The 17766-nt window shown below is 35.9% G+C and overlaps 1 protein-coding gene across 1 annotated transcript; it reads right to left on the reverse strand.

The window, feature by feature from the left end:
• Positions 1-8802: 8802 nt before the first annotated feature.
• On the reverse strand, positions 8803-10800 carry LOC127148592 (exopolygalacturonase-like). Its single transcript, XM_051082678.1, has 5 exons — positions 10486-10800; positions 9939-10253; positions 9473-9762; positions 9170-9386; positions 8803-9039 (listed from the first exon to the last, which is right to left on the reverse strand). The coding sequence occupies exons 1-5, from the start codon at positions 10798-10800 to the stop codon at positions 8803-8805; spliced, it is 1374 nt and encodes a 457-aa protein (XP_050938635.1).
• Between the last annotated feature and the right edge of the window lie 6966 nt (positions 10801-17766).

Here is a 17766-nt window from a genome sequence, read left to right on the forward strand (position 1 = left end):
ATTTCCAAAGGAACTCTATTCAGGTTTTCTCAATGTAGTTGCATATGGCCACAAGAGCTTTGAAACAAGAAAGTTGGTATGTAAGAAGACTTGCTAGGGTGGCTTTTATGAGAGTGATTTTCCCTCTTTTGAAACTTGGGAGTATTTCAAATTGCTTAGCTTCTTCTGCACTATCTCTTTTATATTATACCAAAAGGCTGTAGAGTTTGGTTTTCCTCTAAGGGGAACTCCAAGGTAATTGATTGGGAGAAAATGAGTCTTGATGTTCCATTCCTTTTCTTTGAACGAGCATCGGGTGCTATTGACATTTATGAGAATGAATGTCGATTTGGAGTGATTTATGGTAAGACCAAAAGCTTCTTAAAAAAGATAAATCACATTTTTGAGGTTTTTGATAGCATAGTCTTCATCTTCCCCAAAAATAAGGAAGTCATCTGCAAATAAGATATGATTTAAGCTACAATTCTTGTTAAAAATGACACTCTTGATAGCTTGTGAGACTTGCAAATGATGCATGAGGGCATTGAAGTACTCCATGGCTAGTAAAAAAATAAAAAAGGAGATGGCATCGCCTTGCCTTAGCCCTCTGTTTAGGAAAAAAGGCCCATAAGGTTTGCCATTGATCAACATAGAATATTGAACGTTTTTTATGCAAACTTGAATCCTCTATCGCTACTTTAAGGAAAAATTCTTCTTGTGTAACATGAAAGCAATGAAATTCCAATTGAGTTTGTGAAAAGCTTTTTCAATGTCTAGTTTCAGCATAAAATCTTTTGATTTAATAGCCCTCCATTAATCAATCGATTCATTTTTTCCATTAAAATGGCATCCGTGATTTGCCTTCCTCTAACAAAAGCAAGTTGGTTGTTAGAAATAGTTTTAGGAAGAGCAGACTTGAGACGGTTAGCTAGCACTTTTGCAATGATTTTGTAGATCGATGTTGGAAATAGAGAGATGTATGTGTTGTTCATGTTCTTGTTTATGAAGTGGTTGCCATGGAAATATTTGAAAATGTCTATGATGTCCTTTAGCAACGCGTCCAGAATTGTTTGTAGAAATCAAATGAGAAACCATATGAGCTAGGTGTTTTATTGTTATTGAAAGAGAAAATTGTATTCCTCACTTCAATTTCTGAGAATGGGGCATAAAGGCTTGAACAATGGTCACTGTTAATAAGCTTCCAATCTAGATTGTTTATAAGGAAATCAATCCGTTTTCTTCGAGTGAAAATTGAATTGAAATGGGCCAAAATTGTTTCTACAATTTCTGAATTTGAGGAGAACTTTTTGCTCGGACCATCGTCAATTTCAAAAATGAGATTTTTTCTTTGCGTTGTGGTTCAGGTTTAGTGGAAAAAATATGTGTTTTCATCCTCATCTTTGATCCATAGATTTTTAGCTCTTTGGGATCAATCAGGCTTATTTGAGATTCAAATCTGCTAAATCAGCCTTGATTATAGTTCACCATGCACTATCAGTTGAGTTAAGGTTGAAAAGAGTTTCCCTTCTATCAATTGCTTCCAATTCTGAGATTAGGATCTTTTTGTTCCCAGCTATATTCTTTCAATCTGAGCTTTGCCAATTTTGCACATGTTCGACAAGCTGTTTCAGTCTTTGAATAAAAGCAAAGCTAGGAAAACCTTCACATTTCGTGCTATTCCACCTAATATTTTCTGAAGACAACATTGGTTATAGATGAAGTATTGAGTCTTAAAGGGGTCGAGCCCTAAAAAATTTCGCTTGATTCCAAGACTAGAGGAAAATGATTCGAAGTAGTTCTAGGGGAAGTTCTTGAGAGGATGGGCTTGAACATAGACTCCCATTGAGGGGAATAAAGGAATCTGGCGAGACAGGAATAGATTGGATTCTCTTTTAAATTTGACCAAGTAAAGGATTATTTATTAATAGGGGATCAATAAGATTTTGCTTTTGGATAAAGGAATTTAACCTTTCATGCTTTGTTTAGCAGAATTTAAAGCAGTTGTTTTGTCTTTCCATTTGAAAACATTATGATTCTCACCAAGGAGCTCGACTTCAATACATATTTTAGATAACTTAGATAATTCATCCCAAAAAGCCCCTCTTTGCCTCTGATGAGCTAGACCATAGATATTTTTCAGTCTGACTTTCTGGATGATTTGATCTTCTGAAAGAATCTGACACTACAAGAAGTGGGGACATTCTCGACTCACAAAAACGTCGGCGAAAGTGATAAAGACGTTGGGAAACCAATTCCCGACACAGAAAAGAATGTCGAGAAGAACGACGGAAGAAACATGTCAGGAGACCTTTTCCCGATGTTTCATCAACAAGGCGTCGAGAATAACCTTCTCCTGACGTTTTCTTCATCGACATTCTTGATGCGTCGAGGGTAAGTAATTCCCAACGTCGACATTTTCGATGTCATTGGTGCATCGAGAATAACCACTCCCGACGTGTATATATTGAACATCGGTCATGCGTCGGGAAAAACTATCCCTGACGCGACGGTTGTAGCATATTCCCAACGTTTATAGTGTGTCGGGAAATTTTTTAATATGTATCTTTTATATTTTAAATATGCACTTTTTATTTTTTTTCCTGAAATATTTTCCTGTAATGTTTTTCAATCGAGTCTCTATTTTCTGTAATATTCACATTCGTTTTCGATTAAATTAAAGAAAATTCAAAATAAATTAGTAAATTATGAAATTAAAAAAAAATTCATAAAAAAATTTGATGTTCATAATACAAAGAAGTTAGAATTCATAATTAAAAAAAAATTAATGTTCATAATACAAAAAAGCGCAAAGAAAGCCATATGTCTCCTAACGAGCTTCGTATGCCATACTATACAATGGGTCCTACAATGATACAAAAGTGGCTAAGTTTAGTACATATACATGCATATCATCACTGTATACTGTAATTTCAAAAACATAAGAATAATAAAAACATATATACGTACCGCAAAAGCTAGGGATCATCATATGGTGGTCCTTGTTGTTGTTGAGTCATGTCTTCTATCAGCTTCCACATTCGTTCTACTTCTGAAACTAATGCTTCGTGATTTCTTGTGTTCTCTCCAATTTGTTGCATAGTTTGATCAAGTTTAGCCTGTAATTGAAGCTCTACTGTGGATTGCAGACATGACGTCGTGGAACTGCTCGCACTCATAGTCTTGCGAACCTTCGGCTTGGGTCCCGAACCAAGGCCTTTTGAGTAGTCTGGTCGCCTATCCAACACAGTCTCGCATATCTCATCTCTAGAGAGTGACCGATTACCCTCTAGGGTAGTCTGGGACTAGAGTTCTAGCATTTGATTCTACAACAAATTTACAAACTATCTTAGTAAGTAAAAAATATATTATATATGAAAGAGGGCAAATGAAAGTAGAAGTGTTGGTTGGATAACTTACATGCGCAGCCTCCGCAGCCTGGGACATGAACGTCCCATCTCGAACGTGTGTTTGACAGAACAACTCCACACGATCAATCAGCTTCCCTCTTTGCTTAGAGAGCTTGTACTATCGTTGTAGAAACGACTTTGACCCGTTTCTATGATTATAAGGCTGCTTCTGCCAGCAGCCTTGTTCGTCCGTGATTGCTCCTGCATGAAAATAATTATATTGTTTATTTCTTATACATATTAAAAGTTGAAATCATAATTAACCATGACAAAAAGTTCAATTGCTCACCTAGAATGCACGTCTCATGTAGCAGTCACAGAGGAAGTGCAAATCCTCATTACGTCCCACCAATAGGTCTGGTGGGTTGGCACGAGCTTCCTCGAGGCCGCTATACTTTTCGAAGTGTTTGTAACAGTTACCTCAAAAGTCTTTAAAGGTGGTAAGCTTCTGATGCTTTACGAACCTATATATTGCTTGATCATTGAAATCAACCACAAAAATCGCTACACATTACAAAAACAATACATTAGCTTTGTTAACTTAAATATGTTTCAAATGAAATCATAAATGTGTAGTGGACTTACCTAGAGGTCGCCCTTGACGACCTTGATGTATTTTCTACCTACATTCACCCACTTAAGGAAGCAGACGAAAAATGTCTTTTGCACACACACGCCTATCTCCTTGCTGAAGAGAATGACATATAGAGAAATAGGCTTCTCCGTGCCAGGGTCGATCGTCATCAGAATCCACTTATTGGTTGCAATGTAGCGCTTCAACTCTAAGAGTCAAGACTGCTTAAGTCTCCTAGGAGTCGAAGTTGCAGATGGTTGAGAAGACGACCTTGCTCAATAAATTATAAGAACATATAATGTTAGAAAAAAAACTTGAAATAATCCTAAGATGAAATACCATTATTAGACTCACCCGAATCGTCACCCACGGACGACGACCCTCTCGCAAGGTTATCTAAATCGTCTGTAAACTCGAGGAATATAATATCCATCTCGAGGAAATTCATGCATGGGAATGACATAGTGCTTGTAGACATAGAAAACAAATGTTCAATACGCAAATACGATCACATAGCTAGAATCGAAATATATAAACTACAAAAATATGTGGGTAGGTGGTTCGTTACTATAACTCGTTGTCGTCGCTTGTTACGCTTGCATGTGACAAGTGTTCATCCACATCGTGGATGAAGTCATCAATGACCTAACGCACAACCGATCTTTCAACGATTGTGGAATCAACATCAGCCTTACACAGAGTGTCATCCTGGATGTGCTGATCCACTCGATGACTAACAACAGTTTCTAGTATATTTAGGTCTTCATTCTCAACATTGTCCACTTCTGGCACATCCCATATACACTTATTTTGGACGACTTGCAAAACTTTCTAATTGCTACCATTTTTTCGGTCTTCTAGGAAAAAACTTGATAAGCTTGCGTCGCAAGAATTATAGATGTGCAACACCTTGTGTTCTTTGACTTTTGTTAACGTCCGTGTCATATCATCGACACTTAAATAGCTAGACATTTCTTCCCAACGAATATTGAATGTGCAACACTTCGTCCAGAACAAACCAGAGAAATTATTGCCACCATTTCCACTTGCATTGCTTTCACCAATAACCATTAATTCACTGTTTTGTGTAGTACGTTGGGAATTAAGTTCTGACGTGTGAAATCTCAGCCCACCCACGATGCATCCATTGTAACAACGAACGTTATATGATGGTCGCATCACAAGTGAGAAGAAATCACGAGATAGATTTTTAGACTCACACATTTCTATAACCTGAAATCAATGTGACAATGATTATGTATACACATTCATGTGCTTAAATAAGTTAGTGCATGTATCTCACACGAAAAATTTTTATATACCTGTGCTCAAAACCATTCAGGGAATCCCCGTTGATGTCTTTTATACAAATCTATAGGATTTTGAGCATGTCTACATATTAGCCTCAAATGTTTCCTGGCCGGGATGATTATGAGTTTAATTTGTGTAACAACAATGTCTAACAAATCAACAACAAATCAGTTATTCAGAACTACTAGAAAATAAATATTAGAATTGAACTAAAGGCTACCATAACTGCAGGATAGCCAAAACGAATCATAACACATAATAAAAAATTTCTAACACAATAATATCCATTGCCCCCTCCCCCTCAAAATTTTCAACTGTAATCCCTCACTTTAAAATTTCAAGTCTTCGATGCCATGCAGAATGCATCAGGAATATCTGTCTGAGATAATCCATGTTCGATAATTTCTGACTGCTGGTTCCCGACGCTTGCATGCCGCATCGAGATAAGTTATTATTCCTGACGTCTTTCCCGATAGGAGTAAATTGGTGTCAGGATAATGAGTTGTTCTCGATGTTTTTTTCCGATGCCTTTTTCTGCATCGTGATAATCTCGATTTCCAGTAGTGTGACCTTCTGGAAGAGTCTGAATCAGAAGAAGAGAAGTAATCTAGACTTCTTGTTTTCAAAATCTTCGCAGGTGGCCTTGTTTTTTGTTCAGTTTCAACGTGAGGAATAATCATTGAGAGAAAGGAAATCCAACCACTTTGTTTTGGTCCTTCTGGGACTAATATGCAACACTTTCTTCCGTGTGTGTCGATACGAAAAACCTCAGCCGTATTTCCAATTTTATCTTTTGTTTTTCTTCCCCAAAAAAAGTGGTCCTCGAACCTGATTTCGAGAAACAATCTGTTGGACTTTGGGATGGCAAGAAGCGTTATGAAGGTCCTTTTTAGCCAATCCAATGAGTCAAAACTGGTAGGGACTGAAAAAGATTTGTGTGCCCCTACTTTTGTAAGCCAATACCTGAGTATTTTTGGATTTTTGTCCAAAGAGAAAGGACAAATTCTTTGCGCTCCACTTTACAAGACCTTGGTACTTCTTTGAAAGATGCCATTTTGGAAGCTGAAGTGTCTGTCCGAAGTAAGGAGTGAGAGAGGAGAAAAGGGAAAAGGAAAGATACCTTTTAAAAAGAAAAGTGGATGATGTTGGTGAAGAATCAATGTGTGTGATCATTGGGTTAGAGTGTGATTAAATGTTGTTTTTATCTGCTTGCCTAATAAGAAAGATTTCGGTGTCTTTGCATGGAGAAAAACACTAGTGAAACTCTTCAGTGTCACCGTCAAAAGAAGAGAGAGGAGAGAGCATTTTCTCTCTCTAAAAACTCCTTCGTGATTTTATTTGAATAATGGCCATGTACTTTTGGGTTTTAAGATAATGTAAAGAAGTTTAGCCGTTGATTTAAATTTATTCGATGGACGAATTTGGAGTTATTTTGTTGAAGGGTTAGAAACTTTGCATTATTCTAACTAATTTGGGTTGACCAAGATAAAAGAAAAAACCAATAATTTTCACATTGAATTCATGATTCAAAAACAGAGAACACAATGTGTTGAATATTTATATACAATCCCCAATTCATAAATCCCCAATTAATGCATAAATCTACATATAAATGTTATACAACACATGGTGGTGGATTTTGAACCCCAAAAGTTGCAATCTTTGCATTCGAACATGAAGAAACAATGGTCGTATTCCTCAAGTTGGTGCCTCCATAAGTCAAGTTAATGTCCCTTAGTTCCACCCCGTCGCATGGAAGCAACTCATGTTTATTTTTTATACATATTAAAAGTTGAAATCATAATTAACCATGACAAAGAGTTCAATTGCTCACCTGGAATGCACGACTCATGTAGTGGTCACAGAGGAAGTGAAAATACTCATTATGTCCCACCAATAGGTCTGGTGGGCTGGCACGAGCTTCCTCGGGGTCGCAGTACTTTTTGAAGTGTTTGTAACAGTAGCCCCAAAAGTCTTTAAAGGTGGTAAGCTTCTGATGCTCAACGAACCTATTCATTGCTTGATCATTGAAATCAACCACAAAAACCACTACACATTACAAAAACAACACAGTAGCTTTGCTAACTTAAAATGTTTTAAATGAAATCATAAATGTGTAGTGGACTTACCTAGACGTCGCCCTTGACGACCTTGATGTATTTTTACTTACGTTCACCCATTTAAGGAAGCGGATGGCAAATGTCTTTCGCGCACACACACATATCTCCTGGCTGAAGCGAACGACATGTAGGAAAATAGGCTTCTCCGTGCCAGGGGCGATCGTCATCGGAATCCACCTATTGGTTGCAACGTAGCGCATCAACTCTAAGAATCAAGACTGCATACTTCTCCTAGGAGTCGAAGTTGCAGATGGTTGAGAAGACGACATTGCTCAATAAATTATAAGAACATATAACGTTAGAAAAGACACTTGAAATAATCCTAAGTTGAAATACCATTATTAGACTCACTCGAATCGTTGCCCACGGACGACGACCCTTTCGCAAGGTTATCTAAATCGTCTAAAAACTCGAGAAATATAGCATCCGTCTCGAGGAAATTCGTGCGTGAGAATGACATAGTGCTTGTGGACATAGAAATCAAACTTTCAATACGCAAATATGAACACGTAGCTAGAATCGAAATATATAAACTACATAAATATGTGGGTAGGTGGTTCGTCACTATAACTCGTCGTCGTCGCTTGTTTCGCTTGCATGTGATAAGTGTTCATCCACATCGTGGATGAAGTCATTAATGACCTAACGCACAACCATTCTTTCAATGATTGTGGGATCAACATCAGTCTTACACAGAGTGTCATCCTCGATGTGCTGATCCATTCGATGACTAACAACGATTTCTAGTATATTTAGGTCTTCATTCTCAACATCATCCACTTCTGGCACATCCCATATACACTTATTTTGGACGACTTGCACAACTTTTCCATTGCTACCATTTTTTGGGGTCATCTAGGTAAAAAATTTGATATGCTTGCGTCGCAAGAATTACAGGTTCCTCCGCGATCCAAAAATGGGACGTGTTGAGAGATTTTTACCATAGTTCAACGTGTGTTCTTTGACTTTTGTTCACATCCGTGTCTTACCACCGACACTTAAATAGACAAACATTTCTTTCCAACGAATATTAAACGTGCAACACTTCGTCCAAAATGAAAATTCAGTTTCAACGTCAAAAGAAGAGAGGGGAGAGAGCATTTTCTCTCTCTAAAAACTCCTTCGTGATTTTATTTGAATAATGGCCATGTACTTTTGGGTTTTAAGATAATGTAAAGAAGTTTAGCCGTTGATTTAAATTTATTCGATGGACGAATTTGGAGTTATTTTGTTGAAGGGTTAGAAACTTTGCATTATTCTAACTAATTTGGGTTGACCAAGATAAAAGAAAAAACCAATAATTTTCACATTGAATTCATGATTCAAAAACAGAGAACACAATGTGTTGAATATTTATATACAATCCCCAATTCATAAATCCCCAATTAATGCATAAATCTACATATAAATGTTATACAACACAAGGTGGTGGATTTTGAACCCCAAAAGTTGCAATCTTTGCATTCGAACATGAAGAAACAATGGTCGTATTCCTCAAGTTGGTGCCTCCATAAGTCAAGTTAATGTCCCTTAGTTCCACCCCCTCGCATGGAAGCAACTCACTACACTCCAACAATACTGCCACGTTCGTTGTTGATGTCCCACGAATGTTCTTGAAATGAACATCGCTGATCTTCCAATTTGAAACCTGCATGAAGGATTAGTTGCAGCTTCGGGTTAAAATCAATACTGAACTCAAAAGGTTAAACTCATCCGCATTATCATGAATAATAGTGTATATTTTTTTACATTGTTGATCGTTGATTTTTGTTGCTTACCTTCTTCTTTTTAGTGCCATAGGTTTGGTCGATGATTATAGGATTTTTTACATTGTACATTACAATGTCCTCGAAGATTATTCCTGAGGCTAACCCCGAGATACGGCTAGCCCATGTCTTGATTCTTGCACCATTGGTGGCATTGAAAATGGTACAATTCTTTACTAAAACGTTGTAGACACTTTTCTCTTTTGAGTACTTGCCCAAGCTGCCCACGCTGAAGATGAATAACGAAAAGCTTTTAGATTTTCTTCTTTGTGTCTATTTAATGTTTAAACATTTTTTTAGAAGGTATATTGTTACCTGAGGCCATGTCCTGGGCCGCAAGTGACATTGGTGACAACGATATTCTCAGTACTGTGGCCGATGGAGACACAATCATCACCGGTGCCAATGACACTGTTGGTAATGGTGACCAATTTTGAGGTGCTAAGGTACATTCCATCGGTGTTCGGACTATTATGTGGAGCTATAATTTTCATGTTAGTAGCAGTGAAATTGTAACAGTAGAATACGAAAGTGTGGAATCCCATGCTGTTTACTGAAGTGAGCCCATCAACGATCGTGTGATTTAATCTCGAGAATTTAATCGACTACAAAAAAAGAAAAAATCAATGAATAAATCAAAATCGTTAAAAGAATTTTTTCAAATATAGCATAACGTATTAATAGAGACAAATCGAAAAGTTTCGAGTGTAAAACAGTTTGCAATTTAAAATGAAAGGAAAATAAATGATTGAGTTAGGCAAAATTCTATATGGTTAATTACGATTGGAAGAAGTTGGCAAAATCTGTTTTTCTTGCAGTCATTATAGGGCCAAACGGTGACGCCTTGACCGTCAAAGACGCCGGAGCCGGTGAGGATGAAGCCAGTAATATCTTCAATGGAGAACCATTCAGGAGATGAATATTCACTAATATCGGTTGTGGCCTTCACAGTTCCTTGATTTTCGAGGGTGATCGGAAAGCTTTTGCACGGACCGGCAAAAGTCACCGGACCCACCAGATATGTGCCTTGTGGGATCAAGAACTTCGCCGGACCGACTGTATTCCGGCAAGCTGCAATCCATGTTGTCATGAATGCCTGCCAAATGGAAAATAAAAAATATTATAAACTTTTCTGGTAAAAAAAAATGTTGAAATAATTATACCATTCGTATCCACCGAAAAAAATAGAAGAAAAATCGTGATAGGTTTAGAATTATATAACGGTAGAATTTAATAGCAAAAAATATATACAATTTCCTTTAGTTATCAATTTAAAGATAATCAACTCAAATTAAAATGTTTGAATTTTGTGTGTTGATATTTCTCACCTGTGCATCATCGGTCTCCCCATCAGCTTTAGCTCCATGTTTTGTAACATCAAAAACTGACCCACCATTCTCATTTAGAACAATATTTTCCCTAATGTCATTCACCGTGCTGCCAATGTCGGGTAGAGTACCGATGCCAAGACGCCGGGGTGCTCCTGCAGGACGAAGAAACTGCTCATTTACTGTTGGTACGGTCACCTTAAGAAGATTTTCAGTGCCGGTGACGTCGTCCAAGGTGGCAGCAACCTTTGCAGAGCATTGCGAAGCAAATACTAAGAGAAGGATTTGAATGACGAGGCTAAGATTTCTTGTCATTGTGATGGTGAAGTGTCTTAAATAATTTGGATTCAGTGGCAAATTAGAGTGTTTTTTTCCTGGATATTTCTTCCCAACGATCACAAGTATTTATATATATATATATATATGCATGTTTAATGGAAAAACTAAATTTAGAAAATTGGAACAAAGTTTGTTCAGTTTGGAGAATTATTTCTATTATAGAATATAATGTGTTGATTAGCTAGTTTGTTTAATTTTCTGCCTTCCATTTTAAGTTGTTTTTTTTGTGGTAACAATAATTCAGTTCCTTAGATATGAGTTCAATTATTTGGGGTCAAGCTCATAAGTTTGGCAATGTGGAAGATTGTTGTAAAGATCATTAATCTGTAATTAACGTATACAGTTATTATCTATCTTAGATAATAATGGAGTTTTCATATCTCAAAATAAAATGGTATCTAAGAGTGGAACATGTGTATATTTCTTTTAATGAACATGTCTGTCTTTTAAGTTGGTTTTACATGGTTATTCTGAGGAGAGATCTCATTTTTCTTGTGTAATCGAATATTATTAATTTGTTATTTGGGTTTCATGAGGTTCGATACTATAGTAAATAAACTAGTTTGATATTATGTGTTTTCGTTGTGTGTTTTTTTTTGTAAAGTATACCATAATTTATCATTCATAAGCATATTCTTCATTAATGGAGTTTATTTCGCTTCTAATTATATTCTTTTTTATATAAAATGTTATATATTTTCCTACCACAGTATAATTAGTGGAGTCTATTTTGATTCTTAATACTTGCATTAAATGAACTCTTTAGACGGAACCCAAATTGAAGCTTATTCTTCGTGGGATAGTTATAAAGATGGCACATTTTTAATTGCAAATTCATATTTGTTTCTCATTTAAACCTTGTTTTAGAGGGAGAGTTGTGGGGAATTGCAACTCATATATAGGTTACTTTTATCTTTCATAAATTAGTTATTTAGTATTTGAGTCTCTTTTGTCCGATAATGTCAGGTGTAAGCCAATTAGGTTTAGGATGTCAAAAGGCTATATAAATTAAAAAGACTTAAAAGGTGAACGAGTTTAAGGAATTCATTTAGGTTTTCTGCAATTTTTGTGTATTAGAACTTGTACATGTGAACTATGTACAATCATTCAAGTAATGTTGATCAAACTTCAGCCTGCACAATGATTCGAATCACGAGTTTAGAAATGAGTGTGATGCGACCGAAGTCCCACATTGGTTAGATAAGGGGATGATCCTGGGTAGTTGAGTGAGGACAACGATGTCCATTGATATGAGGCCCTTCGAGATGGTACCAAAAGCAAAGTCATGAGGATGTATACCCAAAGTGGAGAATATATTGAATATTTGGAAGAATTTAATTTAGGGGCATTCTCTATGGTTTGTTTAAGTATTTTTTTGTTATATTTTGTAAGAGAATTTATTGATCTCAAAGCATTGAATTTTATGTTTTTTTTAAGCAAAATTAAAGATAATATAAAGAAGTTTTTTTTTTTAAACAAGAAACGACAAGGAGAACCATCCCAATACCTGCGTACTTGGAATAAACATGGAGGAATTTTATTAATCAATTAAATGGAGAAGCATTGTTACAAAAGAAAGGCTGGGATAGCCTAAAGCTTTAATCTAACAATTCCTCGAAGTTCAGAGCTAAGGTATTAGGGGTGTATATTTTACAGGATTTGTGTCTGCTGGACCAAGTGCCAATCAGCATAGATGTGTCTTCCCACGTGTTGATTTTGCTTCTTTTGGTATTCTTGAAGATTCTGTTATTTCTTTCCATCCAAATTGTCCAAAGAAGTGCAGTGGCCACATTGAATGTGATAACATCCTTTCTGCTCTTTTAATTTGATAACATTTGGATTTCCAAAGATAATCTCTCTAGGTTTTCTCAATGTAGTTGCATATGGCCAGAGGAGCTTTGAAACAAGAAAGTTGGTATGTAGGAAGACTTGCCAGGGTGGCTTTTATGAGAGTGATTTTTCAATTGGGAGTATTTCCAATTGCTTAGTTTCTTCTCCACTTTCTCTTTTATATTATCCCAAAAGGGTGTAGAGTTTGGTTTTCCTTCAAGGGGAACTCCAAGGTAATTGATTGGGAGAAAATGAGTCTTGATGTTTCATTCCTTTTCTGCGAACGAGCATCGGGTGCTACTGACATTTATGAGGCTGAACGTCGATTTAGAGTGATTTATGGTAAGACCAGAAGCTTCTTATAAAAGATAAATCATATTTTTGAAGTTTTTGATAGCATAGTCTTCATCTTCCACAAAAACAAGGATGTCATCTACAAATAAGGTGCAATTTTCATTAAACATGACACCCTTCATAGCTTGTGAGACTTGCAAATGATGCATGAGGGCACTGAAGTAGTCTATGGCTAGTACAAAAATGAAAAAGGAGATGGGATCGCCTTGCCTTAGCCCTCTGTTTGGGGATAAAGGTCCATAAGGTTTGCAATTGATTAAGATAGAATATCGAACGTTTTTTATGCAAGCTTGAACCCACTATCGCTACTTTAAGAAAAAATTCTTCTTGTGTAACATGAAATCAATGAAATTCCAATTGAGTTTGTGAAAAGCTTTTTCACAATGTCAAGTTTCAGCACAAAACCTTTTGATTTACCAACCCTTCAGTAATCAATCGATTCATTTTTTCCATTAAATTAAAAAGACTTAAAAGGTGAACGAGTTTAAGGAATTCATTTAGGTTTCTGCAATTTTTGTGTATTAGAACTTGCACGTGTGAGCTATGTATAATCATTCAAGTAATGTTGATTAAACTTCGACTTGTGCAATGATTCAAATCATGAGTTTAGAAATGAGTGTGATGCGATAAAAGTCCCACGTCGGTTAGATAAGGGGACGATCTTGGGTACATGAGCGAGGACAACGATCTCCATTGGTATTAGGCCTTTTGAGATGGTACTAAAAGCAAAGTCGTGAGGGTGTATACCCAAAGTGGATAATATGATCTTCAATATTTGAAAGAATTTAATTTAGGGGCATTCTCTATGGTTTGTTTAAGTTTTTTTTTTTGGTTATATTTTGTAAGTGTTGAAGAGTTTGTCTAAAAGATTTTATTAGATTATTCTTCAAAACGATAAGATAACCAAAGGATAAAAAGATTCTCCTTGATTTAAGGAATCTTGCTAATTATCTTTAAAAGAATCAAACTTTATGCATATAGATCATATATGTATAAATAGGGCTTTTGAAGATAGTGCGCGTGTGCGGAAAAAGATTTAGAAAATTATTTACGACTGAAGGTCTTTGGAGAACTGGTTGCAAAAGCTGCCGAAACTAAAAGGTATGATGTTCTTATGTCTATAAGATCAACATGTTGATTTAAGTTGAGATTGTCGATGAGTAATGTAAAAGAAAAGACAGTGGTATGTGTGGTTTAGAAGTATATAATGATGGCATCGAAGATATTTACTCATGCGATTTAGGGGGAGTCTGAAGTCAGACATCTGAAGAAGAGTAATTCATGCATTCAGAGGGAGCTTGGAGTCTGAAGTTAATACGCATGTTATTTAGTCATATAGTTGAACATAGTTTATATGCTGTATCGATGTATATTGACTAAAGTGAATCTTAATAAAATTACTCATCAGAGCTGTGTGTAGCTCCCTAGAGGTAGGTAACATTGGCCGAACTTGGTTACTAAAGTTTCTTGTGTTATTCTCTTTTGCTGTCCCTCTAGCTATTACATCAGTCATTAGCTTTAGTATTAACTGAAGGTTTAATTGATTATCTCACATTGTTTTTCAATTGCTATCAGAGCAAGGTTGCAAGATCATTGAGATAATCAGAGAGGGACCATAAGCTTCACGTCCTCAAGTACTGGATGGAAAAAATTACTCATATTGGAAGCCTCGTATGATATTCATTATTAAAACATTAGATGGAAAAACAGGGAGAGCCCTGGTTGCTGGTTACGAACCTCTGATGATTACTGTGAATGGTGTATCTGTACCAAAACCTGAGATTGATTGTTGAAGAACAAGCATCAATTGGAAATGCGAGAGCTATTAATGCGATTTTCAATAGTGTGGACCTAAATGTGTTCAAACTGATAAATTCCTGTAGTACAGCCAAAGAAGCATGGAGAATATTGGAAGTTGCTTATGAAGGGACTTCTATAGCCAAGATATCCAGATTACAGCTGATAACATCAAAATTTGAAGCATTGAAAATGTCTGAAGATGAATTGGTTTCTGAGTACAATGAGAGAGTTCTGAAAATAGCTAATGAATCTCTCTTGCTTGGAGAAAAAATTCCTGACTCTAAAATTGTGCGAAAAGTGCTTCGCTCTCTACCAAGGAAATTTGATATGAAAGTCACTGCCATAGAGGAAGCACATGATATTACCACATTAAAACTTGATGAGGTTTTTGGGTCGCTGCTTACTTTTGAAATGGCTATATCTAATAGAGAGAACAAGAAAGGCAAGGGGATCACATTTAAATCCACATATGAAGAAGAGGTAACAGTGAATCATTCTGATAATGAAGCCAACATGGATGAGTCAATAGCTCTATTGACAATGCAGTTCTCTAAAGTGGTCAGGAGATTCAGAAATATGAATAGTACAAGATTAAATGCTCAAACTTCTAATCAATATCGAAGAAAAGATAGTGAGAACACTACAAGAATGTATAATGAAGCTTCAAATAGGAGGAGCGGTGATTATGGAAAGAAAAAGGAGGGAGAAGGAAGGTTTTTCAGATGTTAAGAATGTGGGGGACTTGGTCATTACCAGGCTGAATGTCTCACATTCTTAAGAAAACGAAAGATAAATTATTATGTGACCTTGTCTGATGAGAACACTGATGATGCTGAAGATGATAGTAGCATGAATGCCTTCACAACATGTTTTATTGAAATTGATCTTGAAGACAATAGTGAATGTGCTGATGAAGATGATGATGAAATTCTAACTATTGAAGAACTCAAGATGTTGAGGAAAGAAGACACTAAAGCTAGAGCAATTCAAAAAGAAAGAATTTAAGATCTAATGGAAGAGAATGAATGATTAATGTCAGTCATATCATTACTAAAGTTGAAATTGAAAGAGGTTCATAATGACTATGATGAGACAATTAAATTTGTTAAGATGTTAAACTTAGGAACTGAAAACTTAGATTCAATACTTAAATCAGGACATAATAGTTCTTATAGATATGGTCTTGGTTTTGATGCTTTAGCAAGTAGTTTTAAATCTACATCTGGAGTAAAGTTTGTTCCTGCTTTAAGGAAAGCCGAATCTGAAACAACTCTAACAACTACTATTGTTAGTCCTCCTGCTAAATCTCCTGGAAGGATCTGTTACTACTGTGGTTGAAAAGGCCATATCAGACCTTTTTGCTATAAATTACGAAGAGACTTGTGGTATCAGCAGAAAACTGTTTATAGAAGCTGAAAACAAAATCTTACATTTTCAAAATGGAACAGAAGTAAAAAAGGTCGCATGGTTAGGAGAGTTAAATCATTTGAAAATTGCAATATTACCTTTACAACTGTTCAAACCACGAGTAATGCGTGGTACTTCGATAATGGATGTTCTTAGACATATGACTGGAATAGGTCATTCTTATCTGATTTAAAGGAATGTGCCTCGGGTCATGTCACTTTTGGTGATGGTGCAAGAGGAAGAATTATAGCTAAAGGAAACATTGATAAAAATAACCTACCTGGTCTAAATGATGTTAGATATGTGGATGGATTAAAGGCAAACTTAATTAGTGTGAGTGAGCTATGCGATCAAGGCTACAGTGTAAATTTTAACAACACTGGTTGTGTTGTTACTGACAAAGATAATTAAGTGTTTATGAGTGGTAGACGACAGGTAGATAACTTTTATCATTGGAGCTCTAATAACTCAAACATGTGCAACTCAACTAAAGTAGATAAAACTTGGTTGTGGCATAAAAAGTTGGGGCACATTAGCTTGAGAAGCTTAGATAAAGTTATAAGAAACGAAGCTGTTTTGGGCATTCCTACTATAGACATCAATGGTAAATTCTTCTGTGGTGACTGTCAAGTTGGAAAGCAAACTAAAACTTCACACAAAAGTCTAAAGGAATGTTACACAAATAGAGTTCTTGAACTCTCTACATCTGGATCTTATAGGTCCTATGTAAACTGAAAATCTGGGTGGAAAGAAGTATGTCTTAGTTGTTGTGGATGATTATTCAAGATTTACTTGAGTTCGATTCTTGAAAGGAAAATCAGATCCTGTTAAAATATGTATTAGCCTATGCTTGGATTTGAAGGAGAAAAAGGGAAAAAGATAATAAGGATCCATAGTGATCATGGCAAAGAGTTTGATAATGAAGATCTTAATAGTTTCTGTCAGTCATAAGGAATACATCATGAATTTTCTGATCCCACTCCTCAGCAAAATGAAGTAGTTGAACGGAAAAACAGAACCCTACAAGAAATGGCTCGAGTCACGATACATGCCAAAAATTTACCATTGAATTTTTGGACAGAAGTTGTTAACACAACGTGTCACATTCACAATAGAATTACTACTCGATTTGGAATGACTGTCACTTTATATGAACTTTGGAAGGGAAGAAAGCCAAATGTAAAGTATTTTAATGTATTTGGAAGTACTTGTTATATTTTAGCTGATAGAGAATATCATCGAAAGTGGGATGTGAAATAAGAACAAGGAATCTTTCTAGGATATTCTCAGAATAGTCGAGCTTATAAAGTCTTTAATAATAAATTTAGTACAGTTATAGAAACGATCAATGTTGTGGTAAATGATCTAGAATCAACTACCATAAGAATTAATGATGAGGATGATGAGACCCTAAATATGGATACTTCTGCGCTTCCTGTGGAAGTACCTAAAGTTGACACTTTGCCAGATGGTACTTATATAAACTCATAAAAGATATCTGAGAAAGTTATAGCTGATAACCCCGAACTTTTTTTATCTACACATGTGAAA

This window comes from Cucumis melo, chromosome 1 (genome assembly GCF_025177605.1).
Source record: "Cucumis melo cultivar AY chromosome 1, USDA_Cmelo_AY_1.0, whole genome shotgun sequence".
In the NCBI taxonomy this organism is placed as follows: Eukaryota; Viridiplantae; Streptophyta; class Magnoliopsida; order Cucurbitales; family Cucurbitaceae; genus Cucumis; species Cucumis melo.

Coding starts and splice junctions, on each gene's coding strand:
- LOC127148592 (XM_051082678.1), bottom strand. CDS start 10,800: ATGACAAGAAATCTTAGCCTCGTCATTCAAATCCTTCTCTTAGTATTT. Junction 10,254..10,485: donor GGGAGACCGATGATGCACAG/GTGAGAAATATC, acceptor TCCATTTGGCAG/GCATTCATGACAACATGGAT. Junction 9,763..9,938: donor TTTGCCAACTTCTTCCAATC/GTAATTAACCAT, acceptor CTTTTTTTGTAG/TCGATTAAATTCTCGAGATT.